Source organism: Prinia subflava, chromosome 3 (assembly GCF_021018805.1).
Source record: "Prinia subflava isolate CZ2003 ecotype Zambia chromosome 3, Cam_Psub_1.2, whole genome shotgun sequence".
Taxonomy (NCBI): domain Eukaryota; kingdom Metazoa; phylum Chordata; class Aves; order Passeriformes; family Cisticolidae; genus Prinia; species Prinia subflava.
Window position 1 is genome coordinate 90,051,265 of NC_086249.1, and position 23,558 is coordinate 90,074,822.

The 23,558-nt window shown below is 39.1% G+C and overlaps 1 protein-coding gene across 3 annotated transcripts in view; it reads left to right on the top strand.

Moving 5' to 3' along the window:
• GLRA2 (glycine receptor alpha 2) overlaps window positions 1-23,558 on the top strand; it is a 122,026-nt gene that overhangs the window by 20,377 nt on the left and 78,091 nt on the right. The window contains exons 2-4 of one of the 3 annotated variants that reach the window (XM_063392873.1): window positions 4,125-4,192; window positions 4,289-4,356; window positions 11,053-11,276. In XM_063392873.1, the coding sequence (XP_063248943.1) occupies window positions 4,354-4,356; window positions 11,053-11,276 (227 nt within the window). In that variant the 5' untranslated portion in view covers window positions 4,125-4,192; window positions 4,289-4,353. The remainder of the gene's footprint in view (window positions 1-4,124; window positions 4,193-4,288; window positions 4,357-11,052; window positions 11,277-23,558) is intronic. The other 2 variants (XM_063392874.1, XM_063392872.1) reach the window with 2 other exon arrangements.

Sequence of the window (23,558 nt, forward strand, 5' to 3'; positions counted from 1 at the left end):
TGATTACCTTGAATGTCCCTGAAAGGCACTTGGACTGTTACCTTGTTGTACTGGAAGTGACAAAAGGAAAACTAGGGGCAGACAAGGATTTAGTTATAAAGTATACTTTACTTCATTTTTTTGTAGATAATGTCAACTCTTTTTAGATTTTAGGCAGTAAATCAAATTAATTATTTCCTTTGCCTTTGGAGACTTTTAGATTGTGTCCTGAAACCTTGGCTATGCTTCACAGAAGTTTGCTGCTTTCATTTTAATTGAACAATTAGATTAGAAAAATCTTATAGGATAAAGTGTGTTTTAGTTTACCATTACCCCTTGTCCAATTGCAGAATGCCCCACTAAAAATTTTGTTCCCATATTTCTTACAGGCCTGCTTAAGTATTGAAAAGTCAGAATAAGGTGTCCCTGGGACCTTCTGTTCTTCAGGCTGAACAAATTTTACATATCTTTTCAATTCCCAGAGCAGGATGTCGTGGGTGACTGTGTCAAAGGCCTTACAGAAGTCCAGATAAATGACACCTGTAGCCCTTCCCTTGGCCACTGAGGTAGTCATTCTACCACAGAAGGCCACTGAGTTGGTCAGCCAAGACGTGTCCTTGTTGAAGCTGTGCTGGCTGTCCCAAGTCACCTCCCTGTCCTCCACATGCCTTAGCACAGCTCCTAGGAGGATCTGTTCCGTGATCTTCACAAGCACAGAGGTCAGGCTAACAGGCCAGTAATTCCCAGGGTCCCCTTTTCCAAGGGTTCCCATATTAAAAAATGGTGCAATGCCTCCCTTTGGTCAGCCACCAAGAACTTCACCTGATGCCATGGCTTTTCAAATACCATGGAGAGTGATTTGACAACTACATCAGACAATTCCCTCAAGGCTCTGGGATGCATCTAATCAGGTCCATAGACATTTATATTCAAGATCCTCAGGTGAGGAACAAACCCGATCTCTCTATTTTTTTACTGAGTTTACTGAGTTCTTATAGTGTTCCACTTCTACCAGCAGAAGGCAAGTAAAAGACATTATAATTAAATATGGAAAGAGAGGGAGGTATTTGCTTTATTGTAAAATACAGTGCTCTGGCATGTACCTACTCTGCACATCTGGGCTGCAGTCTGTGATGTGGCATCGTATTTCCTAACATACGTAAGCCACGTTCTCCTAACGTAGTTAAGCGTGTTTATTAGGTTCTGATCACACTCAGGAGCTGGAACTGTGATGTTCACATATGATAGCCTTTGCAAGACAACAGCTGACAACCTCCTTCTCCACAGTTTTCACCATCAAGAATGGTCTTCAGGAATTCCATGCCACTGAGACCTGTTAAAAAGTCCAAATCAATAAAAACTTCGTGGTGAAGAACTAGGCTACAGAGCACCTAGACAAACTGGACATAGACAAGTACATGAGACCACATAGGGAACATCCACAAGTGCTTAGCATAGCTGTGGAAGCTGGGTGGTTGCATTCTTAATTATCTTTAAAAGGTCATGGTAACTGGTGGAGGTTCCTAATCTTGTGGAAAAGAGAAATGTCACTCCTAACTCTGAAAAAGACAAGCAGGAGAATACAGGAGTTACAGGCTGGCCAGCCTTACCTCAAAGCCTCGAGCAAATCCTTCTTGAAGCCATTTCCAGATGTGAAGGACAGTAAGATGACTGGTTGTAGTCAACATGGATTTCTGAATCATTCCTTGGAATTCTAAAAGCCTTCTATGATAATTTGAAAGTCTTCATGAATCAGGGCAGAGCAGTGTATACCCCAACTTTAGCAAGGCTTTTGTTGCTGTCCCTCACAACATGGAACAGGCTGTTGGAACAGACCAGCTAAAGGGCATGGAAAACTGACAGAATGGCAATGCTCAAAGGGTTGTGATCAGCAGCACAAGTCCAGCTGGTGGCCAGTCAGTGCTGTTGTACTACAGGCATGGGTACAGGGCCAGCACTGGTCAACATCCTCGTTCATTACCTGGATGATGGGACATGGTGCATCCTCAACTAACCTGCAGGATAGAGGAGACTGGGAGCAATGGTTGATGTCCTAGAGAGTGTCCTGATAAGCAGAGGGACCATGAAAAGCTGCAGAAATGGGCCAACAGGACCTCACTGTGTTCAGCAAAGGGAATGCAGACCTGCACCTTGGAAGGAACAATCTGGGAGATGCCCAGCTGGAATGCAGATTTGCAGAAAAGGCCATGGGGCTCCTGGTGGACACAAAGTTGAACACAAGCCTCCAACGTGTCTCTTCAGCAAAGGCAGCCAATGGACTCTGGGGCTGAACTGGGCAGAGCATGGCCAGCAGGCTGGGGGAAGGGATCTTTGCTCTGCTCAGAACTGGAGAGACACAACTGGAATGCTGACTCCAGCTCTGCACTCCCCAGTTTGAGAGAGACATGGACTTATTGCTAAGGGTCCAGCAAAATGTTATGAAGGTGTTTAAGAGGCTGGAGGATCTGTCATGCAAGAGGAGTCTGAGATTGCTGAGGCCACTCAGTCTGGGGAAAAATGGTTCTGGGGAATCTCAACCATGTGCATGAATGACTGATGAGGTGTAAGTAAAGAAGAGGTAACCAGATTCCTCTCAGTGGTGCCTAGTTACAGGACGAGAGGCAGTGGACACAAGCTGAAACACATGGAATTCCACTTAAATATATGAGAAGCATTTTGCTGTGAGGGTGACTGCACACTGGCACAGGTTGCCTGGAGAAGCTGTGGAGTGTTCATCTCTGGATGTATTCAAAGTCTGATGAGGCACAGTCCTGAGCAACCTTCTCTTGCTGATCCTGCTCTGGGACAAGATGGACTGCAGGGGCTGGGCAATCTCTGGAGATTCCTTCCAGCTTCAATGATTCAGTGATTCAGTATGTCTGCGTGAAGAGAAACACGTTGTTCAAGGTGCCCAGCTAGTAGAAATGTCACCAATTCAAAGGAACAAAAATGGTAACACGGAGGGAAAATCGCAGACTTCTTGGCTTGTTTTTGACTTGGTATTGGAAATGAAAATACATTTGCAAGATAAAAAGGAAGTGTTTTGAAACCAATTCTTGTAAAAACCTGAGGTGAACAACACACTTCATTGGAATTTAACAGCCTCAAAACATATTACTGTTGTGGTTTTTATTCCCAAAACCAACATGATTGTTTCATTTAAGGGGGGGTAGTCTAGCTCTCAGGCAGTTGACAGTGGTTTTCACTAGACTCATTAGTTTATTCTTCCATTTTTCAAAGAATTAGTGTTTCCATCTTTTGTAAATAAATTTCAGATCTGAATTATAACAAAATGGGGATATTTATGTTCTCTGCAAGGACATTTTTCATTTACAAGGAAAATGATGTGATTAAAAATAATAATGACAAAAGAAGCAAGTACTTGATGCTCAATGTTTGTACCAACTTCTTTGTCACTGAAATTCAGGCCTTTAGCATTAATCCTTTTTGATTCTGTTGGGAACCCCTGTTTATTTCATCACACCTAAAAAATCAAGGAGGCTAATAGGCAACTAATTAAATATTATGTCTCTGTTCATTCCACCACACGTCAGTGACTGCTGAATAACAGCAAAGGTGGTGGGAGGGAAGAGAATACAAATATCTGTTTAATGAAAGCTATCTGTTCAAGCCAGAACAGATATTGCTAAAATATTTAGTTATGGCAAGCCAGACACTTCAGATCAGGTGCACAAAGAGCTCCTTGTAGACTGGAGTCAATGTGAAAAGTTTCTCTTGCTGGGAATTTCAGTGGCAAACCTTTGCCTATAGTGGAGTAAATGTACAGAGATAACCTTTTAACTTTAAGTTCTGGAGGAAAGGGAAAGGGAGAGAGGAGTGGTTGCAGTGCTAAAGTGTATTCTGTGCTGGTACTGTGGATAATAAAAAAGCCCTCACTCAATTCTCTCGTGAATCTCTAAATGCAAGGATGTAGTTCTGTGTGTTTATATAACAAATTACATTGAAACCAGGTTAAATAAATTAGTGTTGATAAGGTTTTTCTTTTGATGAAAATTTACGTGAGCTGTTTGGGAAAACTCACTTTCTACTTGTTTCCAGCCACATTTGTACCAGATTGTACGGAGGCTGAGGGATCTGTACTTTTGTTTCAATGTATATTGCAACATCTTTATTGCATTCCACAGGTCCTCCAGTAAACGTTACTTGCAATATTTTTATCAACAGTTTTGGATCAGTCACAGAAACCACAATGGTAAGTGCTATGATGCCACTGGCAAGAGAACAACAATACTTAATATATGTCATGAACACAACCTGTCAATTTTTCTATTTATTGTTCAACTTGCAGGTCCTCCTGTAAATGTTACCTGCAACATATTTATCAACAGCTTTGGTTCAATAGCAGAAACTACAATGGTGAGTGGGACTGATCATTGAAGCCATCTTGTGAAGGAGTGGGATGTTATATAGAATAGAAATGCTCAGGATGTGGGGACATCTACTAAGTTATGAAGCTACTAAAAACCTACTAAAAGCAAAATAAAATAAATATAAAATAATGATATCTATAAATATATAAAGTAGTGTATATTTACATATATATATTAAACTTGCCTATCAAGTCTAAACACACACAGTCTGTAGTGATGTGATGGCAGCAGATGTAGGTGTGTGCAAACCTGCTTTCTCAGATTTCATGAGCTCTGAAGAGGCAAAGCGATGGCTGGAGCTCAGCTGTGGGTTTCCCTGACAAGTGCACCATATCTGAGTGTGTTTTATACCACATGCTGAATTACCTGCTGCTGCAGAATGTGCTCTGGTTTAACTGAGATGGATCTCTGTGAACTGCAGCCACATCAGTCACAGAAGCAAGTGTAAAACTTCAGTCAAATGACTAGAACATGTGGATATAAGACTTAGGTATTTTGAGGTTAAATTAGTACTAGGAAATGATGGGATTCCATCGTACTGAAATTTGTATTTTGACTGAATGCAAAGAACACAGAAAAAAAATTTAAAAAATAATTTTAAAAATAGAAAAATATAAGATAAACAAAATTAAACCAAGAAAAACTTAAAATTTTCATCCATCTTTTATTTTAAACTCTGGTGAATCTCTAAATTTAAAGTCTGTCAGTGTATTATCTTTTTTCAATATTTGCTAGGAAAAAAAATCTGATTCTATTAAAAAAGATGCTGGATTTTTAAATCATTTTCAAAAGAGAATAAAAAAAGATCTGTTTTTTATTCAAGCCTACATACACCTGACTATGTGGGTTAATCCACAGAGATATTCTTGAAAGATTTATCATAATAAGGTAATAAACTCATAATAATTATTATGTGCTCATATCTATGGCACTTTTGAAGAAATTACAATGTAGTAATTTCACAGCTCTTTTTTCCAGAGGTTCCTACACAGCATCCAGGTCTTTCCGGATTTGCTGAAGCCAGTGGTAATAAAAGTGCTTGGCTTCCAGTAGGACTGAGAACTTGGTGATTAAAAATGAACTTGCTACCCACTTGAAGTAAAACAAAAATGTAGCTTTTTTATAAAATGGAATAGATACTGCCCTGCAGGCCTTGCGTTCTGAAGGAAGAGAAGATCTTTAGCCTGACTTATGTATTTTGTTTAATATTAATTTAGATTCAACTGTAATTCATGCCATCATTTTAGTAAGTGGTGATTAAAGAATGTAGGAGCACAAATCTTCTGCTCCTAAACAATTTTATTTAAAAAAACCCAACCTGTTATTTCATGTTTTCTAGAGATAAAAAGAAAATTATTGCTTTTCTTTAGTGCTAGTACTAGTACTTTCTTTAAAAGTGTGGGAAAGACTTTGCTATAAATGACAAGCTGTAACATACAGGGCTATAAAACATGTAAGTTAATCCTTTAGACTATGTATTTCTAAAATTTTAAAAACATCTTAAAAGAAAACTAAAGTAATTTAAAAATGACGGGGGAAAAAAACATATCAGGATGCAACGTAATTTTCAACAGACTTAATTTTCATTATTTTTGGAAAACATTAATTGTTTTCCTGTGTTTTAAGGATTCTGAGAAGATAGCTGTGAATGTAGCATTTTTACCCAGACATGTCTGTTGATCCCAGTGTGTAGAGAATCAGCAAAGCATTAAGTAGCAAAAAATCCTGCACATCACCAGCTTTACAAGATGGCATTCAATGAAAATATTTGCACGACCCAATGCTGATTGCATTAATTAGACTCCTTCATTGCTTTGATTAAATCCCCTCATTGCATTTTACCTTCTATCAAATATGTTAATGTGCACCTTTCCAATGTTCATTAGCACATTTTGCTAAAAACAGCCAAACATCCAAGTACTCAAAAACAAAGACTATTGGCTTTCTTATTTTGCTTTGTTCATTATATCTGCTGAAAGTGTGAAAAGATTTCTCTAAGATGCTGTTCAATTATTTGATATTGGTTTTCTTAATGTTGTCTCTTCTTTAATGACTACTGTGACTAGATTTAAGAGTCTGCTCTGAGAGGCAGACATCAGTTACTGTTCCAACTACTTTGCCTTTCCAAAATAGACATAATCATGTGGTAAGATTGTTGGCATCCCTTGTGATAAATAACAAGTATGTTTGACTCCTAGGAATCATTTTCCCTATAAAATGCTCTTGATAGTTTTGACATAAAATTAAATGATTCATTTAAAAGCCTGGATTGCAAATTCAATAGAGACACTCGTGTCTCATAGGAGAGGAGTGCTTGGTGAAACCATGCACTTACACTGAAGGGACATTATCAGACTGTAACTTGGAGCATCCACAGCAGTTCATGGGAAACTTGGAAGATGAAAACTTGCTCAGGGAAGCTTTCAGTAGGAGGCATTAACATGGCAAACAGGATTACAGTCCCAGATCTACTAAATTCAGTAAGCCAGTTTCTCAGTAACACTATCAAGAGCAGTTTCTCTTCTCTGATTAAGACACACAGTACAGGATAAAATTTCTCCCTATGTGAAAGGCCAGCACAACCCCAATGTCCAGTACACCCTTCTAAAAGCTAAAACCTTACATTAAGAAATAAACCAGGATTTTATGCTGATTCAGATGGATGAATTCCATATACTCTTGATGAGTTTTATCCCCAAAGACCTAGAGAAATAAAATGCAGATGTAACTGTCTTTCTGCTCTGTAATGAACATAAGGGACAGCATCCCAATAGATAATTTTTCCTGCAAAAGAAATGTCTTTCTTCATTATTAAACGACATATATATTATACCAAAATGAAAATAGTAAAAAAAAAGGCCAGAGTCAAGATGATATAGTTGAAAATTTTCTTTGATTTCTTTGTCTTTAATATAAGCCCTAACTTGCACAGAAAGAGAAAAAGATATTTCTGAATAACTTCACTGAATAAAGCAGTTATGAGAGTAAACTCTGTATCTATTTTTGGAAGTATTTACACATGCAATATTCAGCAGAAAAGTCACTGTACAGCATGACTGCGGTTGAGTATTACAGATGAGTAATCTACATCAGCCTGGGCAGCATCCCAAAGAATTTAGATGTTCAGTGTTCCTAATGACCAGGATTTTTTAGCTATCAGCTGTAGGGGAAGTGGAGAGTGGTTTGTATATTGACGAGCTAATTGTTAATTACAGAAATGACTAACTGTGAGGACATTTTTAATGTTGTTATGCCCTATAATCAATGAGTGACACTATGCAGCAGGTTCTCTGTCAGGGTAAATGATTCAAACTCCAGTTGTGTTTTGAACACTTATGTTAGCAAGAAAATTTGCCATTTCTTTATTATAAAAACTTTGCTGTGGCTGGCTGTATGATACTATCTACCATCTAGAGAAAAAAAAAAAAACAAAAAAACAACAATCAACCCACCAAAATTACAAATAAGCTTATTAGATCCTGATTAATTCACATGTGTACTTTTAGCTAAATGAAAGGCTTCCACTGAAGCCACTGGGGATGCTTTGCATGCTTATGCCCATAGGTAGCCAAGTGCTTTTTCTGTTGCATGGCCTTGGAATAGGGCATCAAACCCCTGCTTTTCAGTTAGCATTCATCTTGAGGATTTAGAGAAAGACAGTCTTTTTGACCAACCCCTCCTATTGATGGGAGGCCAGCTAAGTCTGCTGTTTGTTTCAGACTCCCAACTCAACTCCTGGGCAATCCCTGCTGTTGGAGGGAAAGATGGGAGGAAAGCTCAGACTAAAGACAAGTGCTGGTTCAGACAGAAAGCTGCACTGAGCAGGGCAGGGGGCTCCCTGAACTCCTCCTGCCACAGCAGTGCCTGAGACCAAAGGGATCCAGCTTTGCTCTGGGCTGTGAATCTGGATTTAGATTTGATAAAAAATGATATCTATCTACATTCCTATAATACAAGCTAAGTATATCTGTGCATCTACTCCCTCAATCTTTGGATAGAGCTAGTAAATCTAATCAGATTAATATTCTTTCAGTATGTTTGTATTACTCTGAGCTTATGTCTTGAGAACAGAGGAAAACTGTTTATCTGGGTTGCCTTGATCTATTGCTGATCCTGATATTGCATCTGAGATTGAGTCTTCAGGTCCACACTCCTTGTTCAGAGTGGTGGTGCTGTCAGAAAGAATTTGCAGAGTAGGTGTACTTGTGGTTGTGTAGGAGTGCATTACTACAGTCCACACACCTCTACCCTGAGGACCTTGCAAAATACACACTGTAGTCTGCCTCAACTCTATGCTGTTCTACCATTCTCAAGAGAATTTTTCTTCAAAACATAGTTACAGTGGTAGCTCAGGAAAAGTAAATTCAAAATTCTGCACATGATTAGGTCTGACTGTGTAAACACATATCCCACCCAAATGCTTATACAGCAAGCATAGGAGCAAAAAATAATGCTGTTCCTGTGATGTGCATGTTGTATTTATATTTCTATTTCTCATTTAAATATCTACCCATATATATGCAAAGCCTATCACACGTAAGCAAAGATTTCAGTTCTGTTTTGCTTCTAACAACAAAGCTTGCAGAGGGAAAGCATTTCTAAATTTATTGTTGTGATGACTGATAAAATTATGAGGAGACATATTGAAAAATATAGGGTAATCTTACTGGCACTATTTATGATTTTGGTATAATATATATTATCATATGCAATCCTTTCTATGAATAAAGGTTTTTCAGACTGTCTTTTATTATCTAAATCACCAACCACTGAAGTTTATCAAGGCAATTTTTAGATATTTCTATATAATTTAGTGATCTGACTTATGATTTCTATGTCATGGGGGAAAAAAATCCCACTGTTTTCCATAGCCTTCATTATATATCATATTACAATGAAGAATTAAAGGCAGTCTCACAACTAGTTGTAGCAATTTTATTCTATCAGTAGTTGCTCTTGCCTACTTTTCTGCAGAATTAGAATCAATGCATTCCTGGATTTATAGCTAAAGCTGTCCCATATAAACTTTGAGACACATATATACTTAAATACAAGCTTAAAGACACATTATAAACATAAGACACTCTCAGTTTCTAAGACCAAGAAATAAGGGATAGTATGATTATGGATGGTGTATACTCACAAGATGTGATGACATTTTATAAGCTCAGAACTGCAAGTAGCTATTTGATATTTAAATGTCTGAAACAAGATCACTATAAAAAGTACAATGACTTGTGAAAACAGATACAGGCTTTTGAAAGTATCTTTAGTAAATGCTGTTCTTGAGACCTCTCTCAGGTCTGTTTTGCTCTGATTAGTCAACATTCCTGTTTTGAATCCCATCTACCCAAGAGCAAAATGAATATGAAAAACAAAGAAAGAAAAGTTATTCACCTGCTGAGATTGTAAAGCATCTTCCCATTGGATTCAAAATCTGCATCAGTTTGGATGTCAGAAATATTCTGTCAGGGCACACCTCACCACCACCCCAGGGAGCAAACGGGGTGAAAACTGAAGCTCAGAGGGGCTCGTTCACAGGGTCTGCATATTGGCCAAGCTGCTTTCTGCAGCTCTGACCAGAGTGAGAATATTTATCTACATTTCAAGGGTGATAAGTTCTTTTCTACTCAGTTCAGTTGCCTGACTAAAACCTGGTCAGGTCATACATTTTCCAAGTCAAAAGCACAGTGTTGCCATTTTAATGTGCATCCACTACCATAATGCAAATTCTAAATGTTAATGCTTTATACTGTCAGCAGAATTATCTGATAAAGGATTCCTTCAGATTATATAATCAATACAAATATTATTAAATATTTTTTTCTTTTAGAGGAAGAGTAGATGGTATTTCTAAGAGAGTGTTCACAAACAAATTTTAGATAGCAATTTCAGAGAGATAAAAATCTTATTTGCTGACTATGGAAACCTGGGATAAGGAGAGCAAGCATTTGCTTCTTTCCATTCCCTGCAGAGTTTAGAATGTGAAAGCTCTTTTTGCACTCCTCTTTAATAACCAGTTCTAGACACAGTGTTGGTTCTAAATGAACCTGTAAGTAATTGCTGCCTGTCCCAGTTGTGACTAGCAGACCACCAAGCAGAAGAATACAATCAGGCCAATTTTAATGGATGCAGACAGGGAGGAGTAAATGAAGGAACATACACAGAAATCATACAGTAAATAGGAAAAGGAAACAAGTAGTAAATAAGAAGTGGTGGTTTAATTTCTTCTATACAATTTTGGCTTCACTGGATTTAAAAATTATTCATGAGAATGTTAGACATAAATGACTTACATTTTGGAATCAATTTATTTAAATTGGTAATTTTAAAGAATCTTCGATAAAATTGTATATATATTTAGCTGCAATGCTTTTTTAATTTCCAAATATCTCTTAGGTAACCCACAACATTTGAAAGAGGGTTATGTTAAATTGCGGAGATTGCAGTTAATATTTTTCTCATCACTGAAGGGATTTTGATTTGGAAAATGTACCAGTTGTGTTAATTTGGTTCAATGCAGCATTTTGACAACTTTATTTTTGAATGACAACTCCGATGTTCAAAGGATAACACAAATGTTTGCTGTAATGCTGGTACTTCAGTAAATCTAAGAACATAAAACTAAAGTGAGCTTCTAATTTTGATGGCTTAGTAACCTTTTTACATGACGTTTCTGTAGGACTACAGAGTGAACATTTTTTTGAGACAGCAGTGGAATGACTCACGTCTGGCTTACAGCGAATATCCTGATGATTCCCTGGATTTGGATCCCTCTATGTTGGATTCTATTTGGAAGCCAGATTTATTCTTTGCCAATGAGAAGGGAGCAAACTTCCATGATGTCACAACAGACAACAAGTTGCTGAGGATTTCTAAAACTGGAAAGGTGTTGTACAGTATCAGGTAAACCAGTTAATTTTATTTTTTCCTCTTCATTCCTTTCTTTCCCTCCCTGTTTTTCTGAATGTAAAATAGATATTTAATTTTTTGTCATCTCATGTGTACAACCCAAATGAGACTTAGTAATAGCACAAAAGAAGGAAAATTTAGTTTCTTTGCTAACATTTTACTTCTTGCAAAATAGTCTCTGAGTGGCACAGTGGTACTTCTTGGTCTTGTTGAAAACTTGAGGCTGTCTAGAAATTTAATGGTATGCCTCAGTATTTCCCATTAGCATTAGCTCAAGTCACTCTGCTTGCAAAGCGGGAATCATGTCTTCAGTAGTTTGTTGGTTGCAATTTAAAAGTAAAGGGAAATATTAATTTAAATAACTGCTCAACACTTCCAGTAAAAACATGCTTGAAATACCATAGATTTGACATGCAAGTCACTGGCTAATTGGATGTATCTAGTCACATTTTAAAAAAAAAAACAAACCTGGAACTATGGAAAGCACTTGTTTTTAATACTAAATGCAATGAAGTGTGTGTCATGGGACTAGATTTAGCTGAATTAATAAACAGTGACAAAATATGATTTGATATGACCTGATGAAATGAGACATAAGCAGAAAAACAAAATTGCATTCCACAGGCATAAACAGCAGCAAACAACCTGCAGTGTTTGTTTGACATTCAGCTTACTGTGAGCCATTATTTGCTTAATAATGGTAGCCAAAGATGCAAAACACTCTATTATTGCTCTTAGGATTGTTTAAAATGAAGTAATTACTGGAGTTTTTTTCTTCCTGGGAATGTTTCTTGGCTTTTGCCTTTCTTGCATTGTGGAAAGTAAACATGATAGTATTTGTTTAACAGGTTGTTTAGTGAATTTTCTTATCTGTAAAGCAGATTAGGTTAGAAGGCAGTTATTTCTGATGAGGTATGGTAGTTTTGACTGCATTTTCATTAAGGAATTACTATTGATCCAGACTCGGGATAGCTGTGTTCTTTAGGATGTTAAATAAATACACATTAGCATGGAACTTCATCCACTTACATAATTCTTGTGGAAATTCCTTGATAAGAGCCCAGTAATATTTGGACAGATGAAGTGGGATTACTGAGCAAGGTTTCAAATTACTCTGCCTGAAAAGTTTGAGAAAAATAATCGGATACAAGGATGGTACCAGCACTAACAGAGTGACAAATATGCTGTCACTTGCAAATATTTCCTGTTTCACCCTGAGAAAGAAATGAATGCATCTGTTTGTTTGAATGACATCAGACACTACCTTATTGGAGGAAACAGTGCAGTTGGATGCTGCTCTGGATGCAGATGGATAGTTATCCTGACATTTGCTCATGCGGCAAAAGTGATATTTTGAGCTGCCGTATCACGTTTGTAAAATTCCCACACCTAAATGCAAATGAGTTTGAAGCAGAGTAAGCAGTATTCCAGGAGAGCACATTGCTTCTCATTTGTATCACACAACAGTAACAGAGTAACCCCGCACGTCTAACATGGCACATAATTTTTTAACACTTTACAGTGAAGAAAACTTTCTGGAGTATGGCAACTTGAAATCAGGAGCAATTAGAAATACTTCTATTTATTCTATAGGTGTTGGGCTAGAAACTTCTATTTGATGTCAGCTGCTTGTAGTTGTGCTATGCAGAAACAAACAAGAATATTTTAGTGATTGGTTTCAGTATATTGTGAATGTTCACTACTGCACCAATAGCACTTTGACTGTCATTGTGATATTTAACATTTATCATTTAGTGTGCTTTAAGTGTTTAAAGCCTTCACAAATGCCTCTGGGATGCAGGCTGTTTTGTTATATTTCCAAATTTAACAAAATCAAGGTCAAATTAATCTTGCCTAAATACAAACTGTTCTTTGCATAAAGTGAGTTTAGAAGTGCTCCTGGTAATTAATGGGCAAGAAGCAAGGTGTGTGTGTGTATTATATGGCAGTGGTATCCCTCTTCCCTATACACTGCACCAAAACCATGAAAATACACCATACAGGAGGCTGAAATGGCTTATGCTGTTAAGTACTCTCAGAGGCCAAACCTGCCCTTTCTGAACAGAACTTGAGAAGTCACCTGGGACAACAGTTCATGATCCATATTTTACTAAAATGAAACATTTGGTGTGGGATATGGGTGCTCAGAAAAATCATGAAAGGGTGAGAGAGAGTCTGGGCTGTGTATCACCTCCACTGCAGGCTTGGCTAAGAGAATTATCTCACCCTGGGGTAAGCATGAGGCCATTCATCCTTCTCTTGTATAGTTGGTCAAAGAAACAAGCCTAACACAGCACAAAAGAGGCATAAAGATTTCCATTCAGAGTTTGCCTTATAATAATCATGATGCTCGTGCTTGTAGGTTCCTACAACTATATTTAATTCCCTTGGAGTTGTTACAGAAAATAAAAAGTTGTTGATGGTTGATGTACCCACCTCTGAATCACAACTTTAGGAATCCAGCTCCATTTTCATATGTTTGCATGCTCAGATAATTACCTTGATACCTTTTTTGATCTCAGATAGCATGCTGTATACAGCCTCAGGCTCTATAGCTGGGTAACGGGTCTGCACCTTTGGGTCCTGCAGGGAAAACTAGAGCCTTGTGGAGGGAACCCAGAACTCCTTAATACTGCAGATATATGCTATTGTCACTGGAGATGTAGCAGCAGCTCTTGGAGGCACATGTATTTTGAGAAGTCTGCAATTACAGCAAAGTTAAATTCAGCAAACAACTTCACTTTCGTGAACTTCACTTAGTCAAGATCAGTCTCAGTTCCACTCAACTATAACAATTCAAAGACTGTTAAATAGCTATAACTTTTATTTTAAAGCACTCTGTAGAGAGCAGTCAGCAAGAAATGTTTGTAATAGCAGTGTTGAATAAATTAGTTTGTGTTTATATTGTATGCTGAGAAAACGATAAAAGTTCAAATCATAACCTACACAGTGTCACCCCCCAGATACTTGTGACTCATCCGCTCCCAATCCTTGACTGATTTCTGCATGGATTGGATTTTGGAGGAGGCTCTGCACTCAGAAAGTGTTGCAGCACTGTGTGATGGTACCAAGAATCCTGTTGCAGACACTCTCATTCTGTATGACACCTGCATTTCGCATTGCACACCCCATTGCACGAGTGTTTGTTCCAGAGACAAGGATCGTGTCTTCTCTGTCCCCCTGAGGACACCTGGTACATCAGGAAAATGCTAAATAAACTCACAGAAGGCTTTATATTCTCTCCAAGCCACCCATTTGTGCTACCTGATTCCCACAAACTCAATTCAGGCTGCCAGCCAGCTCAGAATATTAGCATCTGCTTAGAAGCTTATTTTAGCAAAGTGATAGAAAGTGGTTTTATTTAAGGTTTGTGGCTTTTTTTCTGCATTAATTGCCTCCTTCTCTTTTTAATATTTTCAGTGCATCTCAGGCATATGAGATTGATTCAGAAGGTGATATAATTCAACCATAATATTGATCCATAGATTGAAACTAGAATATACTGGTCAGGGAGGTACAAGCATTGTAAATATATATTTTTTTTCTTTTACTTGCTGCTCCAGAAAAACACTCTCAGTTGAGCTTCGCTCTGAATTGTAGTGCCATATATTTAGCCAGAAATAGTTACAAAGCAGATTACTACATATTTTTTAAATATTAGAAGATTTTAGAATGTGTTGCATAATTTGACAAGAGAGACACTTGAAATTCTAGGGAGGAGATCTCTGCAAATTCAAAACTACATTTCTTCCCCTATTTTTGCTATTCCTGTTCAAAGATTAATTACCTAGGGAGAATTTCCTCAAGTCTTTCAAAATGTCTGTTTTTCTGTCTTTCTTTGTCTTCCCAGTGCCAGAACTGTTAGTTATGTAGACAATCAGTTCCTTGTGGTTTCAGCTATCGACCCAGTTTTAATTGTAAATGTTACCAGGGCTGAGGGCAGAGTGTCTGCTAGGAAGCACTCCTGTGCTGTAGGGCACTAGGAAACAGAGAAGGCTCAAGCTGTTGGATTGCTCTGTTTGTGGAGCTGTGCTGGGAATGGTTACCAGCCCTCCATTCCACAACAGGTAGCTGCCAGGGGGAGCTGGTACATCCCAAAGCCCTCACCTGCTTATGCAAGCCAAGGGAAGTTTCTGTGAAAACTGATTGCAACGCTGCCTCCCACGCCAGCTGCCTTCCCCAGCAGCTCCCAAAATCAGCTCTTCCTGGTGTGGCCATAGAGCTGAGGGACAGAGCCCTGAGCCAACCCCCTCCTGCACCCCCACGACCCCACACACCACTTGGTGTTAGATCAGGAGTTGTGACTGCCATGTCCATCACATAGATCAGAAGTAATCCACAGCACTTTTATAATCCAGCTTTTCTGAGAGGAACTTCCGTGTTTTGTAGTCTCTGTACTCGTGTTCTTCTTTGCCTTATGGGAAGGAAAAGCAGATTAAGGAAATACACAGGTAGCACTGCTGGTCCCTCTGCAACAGACTGCTCATGGCAAAATGTTCACCATCCCGCTGAATATATTGTTTTAAATAAGATACAGTCTTGGATTTTTTGCATGGCAATTATAGAATATGTTACCACGGTACAGTGAAGTCAGGTGTAGGTTTTCTAAAACAATTTTTGGCTACAGACTTTATCAGCTACATGATAACAAGGATCCATTTATACCCATTATGTGTAAATCATCCATATCCCAGCACAGTCTAGGCTAGCAGAGTGATAGAAAATTTTATGTTCTACAGCTCTGTGTGCATTCTGTGCTTTAATGACTTCAATTTTATTTTACAATCTAGAGTTGGGACTTAAGAGGATTTGGACTTTACTAGCAAGCAGCATTGTCTTTTCATGTGACAGATTGACAGAGGTGGGGTCATGGAGACATTTATCATGATTGACATGTCTGTTTGCTTATTAAACTCCCACCTCACACAAACATACCTATTACCTCGGGTCCTGTCAGAATTGCACTCGTACTGACAAGGTGTTTTTCCGATTTTCCCTTGGAAGGGAATGTCAGTAACCACAGGGACATTTTCATTGAAAATTATTTCATTCTTGCATTGGCAGAACTACCCCAACCGAAATGCTCTGACTTTCCAAAAGCATAAAATGTCTTCATATACCTCAAAGTAAATTTTATGCATTTAAACCAAACCAAGACATTGAGGAATAGTCAGTGGAAATGCTAACAGAAATAGAGAACATCTAAAACATTTTGGTGTTTGACAGCTAATACGTACTGTGGGCTGAGGCTTTACAGAGCTACAATCACTAAACTTTATTATGTTGCACAATGTTACTGGGACGTGGCTGTATGCTATGTGAATCCAGTGAATTTGACAAATTTGTCTTCCCATAAGCATGAATACAATAACAATGGTTCAGAAGCTAAAAAATTGCAGCCTTTTGTGGGAAAAGCAGCCATTCTCATTACAGCTGAACCAAATGTCCTTGGATTATCATTAGCTCCCTATTTTTCACCCTTTCTTTCTCTTTCCTTTTTGCCCTTACTCCTGCCTCTCCTTCCAGCCCCACTCCAGCCATGTCTTTTTGGGGCCTTTTAATTAAATGAACTCAGATTTTTCTCATCCTTGGGGTTGTTTCCAAATAGTCTCTTAACTGCGTCACCCATTCCCCTCTTTCTCATTCTCTCCCAATCTACAAATTCAGTCTGAGGATCTAGCCCCAGGTTTCCAATACCCTTACTTTCCTGTTGTTCCTGTTTCCTGTCTAAAGTACTTGCTCGGAATAGCAAACAAACAAAATCTACTAAATAAATAATAAAGCCTAATGTGGGTACTTTGTTATGCAACTAACATAGCTGTTGTGAAAACCCCATTGATCATACTGCTTAAGAAAAGAACAATTTACATTGTAATGACACAAAATTAGTTGCTTTTCACTTCATAAGGCATTTAAAGCACAGCAGGGATATGGGCATTATATCTGAGTGTGTACTGCCTCACTCCTTCCTTTAATGCCACACACATCCCCAGATGAGGCTGGAGAGCTCTGGAGGTAAATACAAACACAAGAGGGGAGCTGCTTAGACTGAAGGACAATGCTGCCAGGAGAACAAATGGCTCTGAACTGGTCAGAAGTGAGCTCTCAGAGGAGGTTACAAATTTAGAGCCATATACACCTTGAATTCCTGCGACAATATTCCAACAGAAATGGGGACACACACACTAGATACCATGAAACGAACTTTGATTATTTTTGAAATGGTTGAGAGGCTGTGACTCTGGGTGAAAGCAGATGATCAGATTTGATGGCATGAAATGTCACTTCTACAGTGCTGTATTCTTGTATCTCAATTAAAAATGAAGACTTTGTTCTAAGTAAAACAAGTGAGAAATGCTGCTGGAGACCAATTTGTACACATGAAGTTGATCTTGGCTGGCAGGATCAAAAGTACTGGCAGGTGGCTACTTTTGGATGTCTGTGCCAATGGGATGGCTGCACAGCCCTTGCACTGTGTACCACCCTCCTTATGGCTATTGGCAGTGCCTGTCCTCGGCTGCTGGTGATCAGGCACTTCATTTAACCATTGAACTCACACTGGAGCACTTCAAGTTTAGGTGTAAAATGATGTAGGTGAAGGAACCCTTCCTAAATGGTTCAAAAAAAAGCAGGTTTTCCTAGAACAGGGTCCTAGGGATAAATCTAATGTTCTTTTGCCAATTGGATTGAAATATATGGCTTAGAACAGAGATGTCATCATGCCAGGAGGAAAAAGCAACACCATACCAAACACACACTGCAGGAAAACCAAGATAGAAAATGACAGAGAAAAAAAAAGGTTAAATACTCATCCTCATGTAAAGGAAACAGGTGCTTACAGAATTTAACTGTTACATACAATCACACTTGAATTTAATTTCATAGATCTGTTTGAGCAATAATTGGAAAATCATTTGCTGGCAGCTCATGTGCTGGCATTGTGTATCTGCAGACAGTGATTGCATTACAATGAGAAGTGGGATGCCTGAAATGAGAAATCCACCACCCTGCTCTGTGCCAGCTCCTGTGTTGTTAAGCAGTACATGAAGCAAAGCAAAGCACTGGAGGGAGGGAGTGGGGACATGCTCAGAAACAGCAGCACGTCAAACTCCAGCCTGTAGCTCACATTTTGCCATAGCAGAGAGGGTTCCACATCTCCTCTAAGCTCGACTTCAGCCCATTCCCTCCTGACAGAAATGAACCTGAAGAACATGACAAATATTAGAGAGGAATTCCAGGACTCCTCAAATATAAGGAAAAAAGTCCAGTCAGATTGACTGTTCCATTTAACAGGACAAAGCCTTTAGACTGTGAAAATTACCAGAATTGACATTCAAAATGATGAGTCAGGTCCCTGAAAAAATAATGAGATGGACTACAAAATGAAAAGACATTTAAAAGAAGAATGCCACTGGGATTTTTTTTTCCCTTCTGATAAGTGATCAGTGTGTGTGCTCTTCTTTCAGGCCCCCAAGAGAGGGGGCTGGGAGGCATATATAGAGATTTTAGATTCTCCTCCCTGTTTCAGTGTCACTAGCCTAAATGGCATTTGCTCCCGTGTCATGCGATGCTGTCATGGTTGCTGTGCAACTTCATCTCCCCTGCCAGTTTAATAGGGAACTTTGTCTGCTTGTGCTTAGGTAATATTTTAATGTTATTTCAGAAGCTAGAAGGATCAGGAGTTTAATCTTTCAAAGAAAAAGTGTACCACTAAAATATCTTTAACTTTATTGTCAGCTTGGAGCTTTAAGAAAAATACCAGAAACCTCGCAATTTACAATAGCGTCTTTAGATTTAACAGTGCTGGGAAAAAGAAATCCCACTTGTCTCACTAAATCCAGCACTGAGGGGTTTGCACAGGTATTAATCTTGTGATAAAAATGGTACATAGCCAATGCTACCAGTGATCATGCATGTGCTATTTATGTTCTCGTATTTGCAGCATAAAATCCTAGATTGTGAAATCTCTTGTCCCAGCAGCTGAGGTGCAGATGGGCGTAATGTGAAAGAATGAAAGGATAAGAATAGAAACAAAATGTTATTTTTAACAGGATGCCTACTCATGGTGAGGCATTTGTTGCTTTTCATTCCAGTGAGGAGATAATCATGGGGTTTTTTGCAGACGGAAGAGATTTGTACCCTTATCTACAGGACTTTTTAAATTCCCAGCAGTATTTCTATACATAACAGGACTGATACTAGTTATTTATCATTAGAAAACCTCTATGAGGAGGCTGTTTTTCTGTAGCCCACTCACAATCAACATTTCTTGCAGAATAACTAATGAAAAGAATACTCCCTTGTCATGATATACCACGTATTATGATCCTCAGGGTCCTTCTCTTGTGGAACCAGTGTCCTCCTCTGGGATGAGAAGTCACTGAGATCAAGGGAAACTTTGGATGTCTTGCAAAACATCAGGCTAAGGAGTGATAGCTGCTTGTAAAAGAGTGGGTTAGAATACAGTGCAGTGGCTGCTGCAGACAAGGCAATATGTCAAATCTCAGTTAAAATTACATATTCTCTTAAATTTATTATTTTTTTTAATCCTGGATTATGTAACGTGTAAACACAATTTCCTAAGTGTTCAACCCAATACTAGCAGTTCATTACTTCAGATTTGTGTTGCAGACCATTCACAAGCAGTCAGTCTGAGTAGTACTCTGAAGTGTTTTTGTTGCGTTGTGAGATTATCAGAGAAGTGGTGTGACGGTCAGGAGCCTCAGCTTTCAAAACCCTCAAGTGAATGAATGAGATTGGAAATCATCTTGAGAATAATCTATTTACTAACATCTTATTTCTATTGAGTTGGTTTGTTTTTTTTTTTAATTCAAGATCCTTATCCTCTACTGATGACGCTTCTTTGGGGGATAGTTGTCCAAGGCAGACTGGCCTTGACTCAGTACCCTGAAAGCAGGTGGGAGTGGCATTTGACAGGAACTGGTAAACAGGAGAACAGGGGGAAAGGGTGTGAGGACAGACCAGGAGGCAACAGAAAATGTCTGGGCTCTGTGTCATGCAGGTGTCCCTGGGAGAGATGTTGGGTAGATGGGCAGGCATAGGAGGATGTGGGGAAAACACCTCCAGGCTGGAGAAAGAACAGGATAAAGGCAGGAATGGTCAAAGGATGACCATAAAACACAGTATCTCAGTCCCAGGACTGAGCCCAGCGCTTGGCTGCACTGCACATAAACACCTCTGAGCCCCCCTGGCTCTGTGTGTGTGTGTGACCCCTCCAGTGCCTTTTCCTCGGAGGATGAGGGCTGGATGCAGCAGCAGTGCCTGTGCTGAGTTCTGCTGCTGGCCCACCTGGGGCTGTGGCTGCTCACACCAGGAGAAAACACTGACATTGCAAAACATGTTCAGGTGTGAAAGATAACCAGCATGAGGATTTCTGATTAAGCAGTCAGGTTGCTTATTTTTTCCCGTGAGATGCCTTGTTCTGGCTTCTGTGACAGAGGCCACAGCCTGGAGGACCTTGCCTTCCTGCCTGCAGAAACTGGGGGATGCAGACCTCTGAGTGATGCTGTAAGTGGGTCCCTGAGATGACCAGAAATTAAAGATTTTGAGCTGGGCTGGGAAGACAGACAGTCCCACAAGTCAAGTCTGAGTGATATCTCAGCACTTTATAGTGAAACCAGGGGAGGAAAGAGGGTAGTTTGAATGAAATGCTGAGTGAAGAAATCCCAGCAGTGCCTGTTGCACTTTGAAGGCTTTTAAGGTGTCAGCAGACACTGCTCAGAAGGACCTGCCTGGTGTGTGAGGGAATCCTCAGGAAGAGGGTCCAAAACATAATACAGAGAATGCTGCCCTGGAGTACTTGGATTATAGCCCTGTCTGTGCTACAGTGCTGCTCAGTGACATTATTTATTTATTTATTATTTTTGTCACAGTGGCAGCTAATTTTTCATTCTTGGTTTTCTGGCTCTGATTCTGTATTTTGTCCTGTTCAAATGTCTTATTTGCATTATTCCAGGGTTTGATTCTTCCTTGGCTGTGGGTTGGGTGAGGGAGCAGCGAGGGAAAGAAGAGAGCAGCTTTGCCTCTTCTCTGAGGCAGCTTGCTGTCCCTGGCACTTTGCCTGCTGTGCTGAGGCACTGGAGACGTGAGGCTCTCCTGCTCCCTCAGGATCCCTCTCAGCTCAGCTGGAAAACACAGCCCAGAGCTTTCCATGAGCCAGCTGTGCCACCAGGGCCTGCCTGGCCTGGGCTGGAGGGTGCTCAGGTAATGGAAGGCAAAATCAAGAGCCTGGTCAGCTTCTTCTTCCTTCAGTTTTACAGATGGCTCATAAAGCACTTCCCATCAGTGTTTTATGGCTCTCCACCACCAATCTGTTGTTTATGCATCTCGACTGCCTTGGTGGCAGGATGCCTGGAAAATAAAATAATTGTTCTGTAGCAGTTTGTTCTGTTTTATTAACGATTAAAGTATTCATCAGTGTAATTCCCCATTAAATTTGCTCTTGGCTCCAAACCTCCAGGGGCCCATCTCAAATTTGCCCAGTGTGAGACATTTGTTTTGCTGAACTATTTTCTCTCAATGACACTTATTATCACCAATGTGGGTAGCTATATCTACCCAACACTTTCCATTTATGACCCTATGTCCTTATTAACGTTGATATATAAGTAGTGGCATGGCACCACAGTTTGGAAACATTTGCAGGCTCATAGTTTTACTGAAAAGAACTCAACTGGTATAAATTAAGCCACCTCTGTGGACTTCAGTGGATCTATTTCAAATTCCAGCTGCTGAACTTTTAGTATATGGTAATCTAGTTGAAAATCAGTGGATCTGTGGAGGATATAAGGCTCTAACCACTTGTTTCAACACTTGCATGACTGCTGTTAAAAGGGATTAGAAGCAAAGGTGTTCAATTTGAATGGCTACTGTGCTGAGGTGAACAACAGGTAGAGGCAAAATTATAAGGGCATGATGTCTTGATTTACTCTCACCAACACATCGAATAGAAATTATTTTTCATCTTTCAGGGTGATAAGAGAACAATTAAGTCCTTTTGAAAGACAACAACGATTAGGAAGAGAAAGTAGGACATAAGGCTTTGTGTGGATCTACAAAATGAGCCTACATAATTTTGTCATCTCACCTCCAGGGGGAAAAAAAAATATATCTACCTTGTATCAGTGGAGATAAATTATTTTTTCCTTGTGAATCTTGAAAGCTACAACTCAATATATTTGCTTTCTCATAAATTTGGTATTGAAATAACAAGGGACTTTCCTGACCATGTATGTAGTCAAACCCCCAGATTACTTGAATTTTTGGGGTGTGGAAAGGAATGAAGTAGAAAGGAAACAAAGTCAGTGTGCAGTCCACACCTGACAGTAAAATCCAAGGGGTGCATAGCCCATGCATACTTCAATGAATGGAAACAAATACATATTTACAAAGGCTGCATTTGCATAAATGCATGTTTGAAAAGAACTTAAAACATCTAAGCCATATTTAGAAGATGACAGAAAAGAAGGGAGTTTGATATAGTAGGGTTTCAGGGAAGGGGCAGAGGCACTGTTTTGTTAATGCTGGGGATTAGCAACTTAATTAGCTCAATCTTTAATGCAGGAAATTACCTAGCAAAAATGAGACTAGTTAACATTTGCAAGGACTTAAAATATTAAAATCAGGAGAGGACAGATTTTCAATGACACTTACATGCCTACTAGACAAACATTTTTCTCTAGATGACAATTTTATTTTTTTAATACTTCTACCATTTGGTCCCAAAGGTTAAATGTGAGTTTATTCCTTTGATGATGTTGAGGAGAGTACTGGGGCTTCATCTCCCTGCCACATAAATGTGATCTCTAATCTCATGGTGCTATCATCTTGTTTGCTCAAGACTGTATCAAGATGAAAATAGTGTGACTTTTTCTAGGTAACCCACATGTAAGCAACAGAAGTGATGTTGAATGTGATCTTAGATCTGGGTGAAATTTTTTGATCTCAGTTACCTAAGTATCATATTTTTGGCACAGTGATTTTATGGCTAGAAGCTCCAGCCAGGTAGTCCCCAAAACTTCACAGGTGAAGAAATAGACTGAACGATCTTGAATCAGTTGTAAGTGGTGAGAACCACAAAATCATCATGAGAGACAGAATTTAGTCAAGTATTTCTCTGTAGAGATCACATATGTTTGTGGGACAACACAGTTGTTGTACTGTTTAGGTTATACCTCTAAACAGCTGATCTGTGGGTTCACTGACAACTAAAAAATTATTGTCATTATACTGTGTAAATATTCCAGTGTCCCTCCT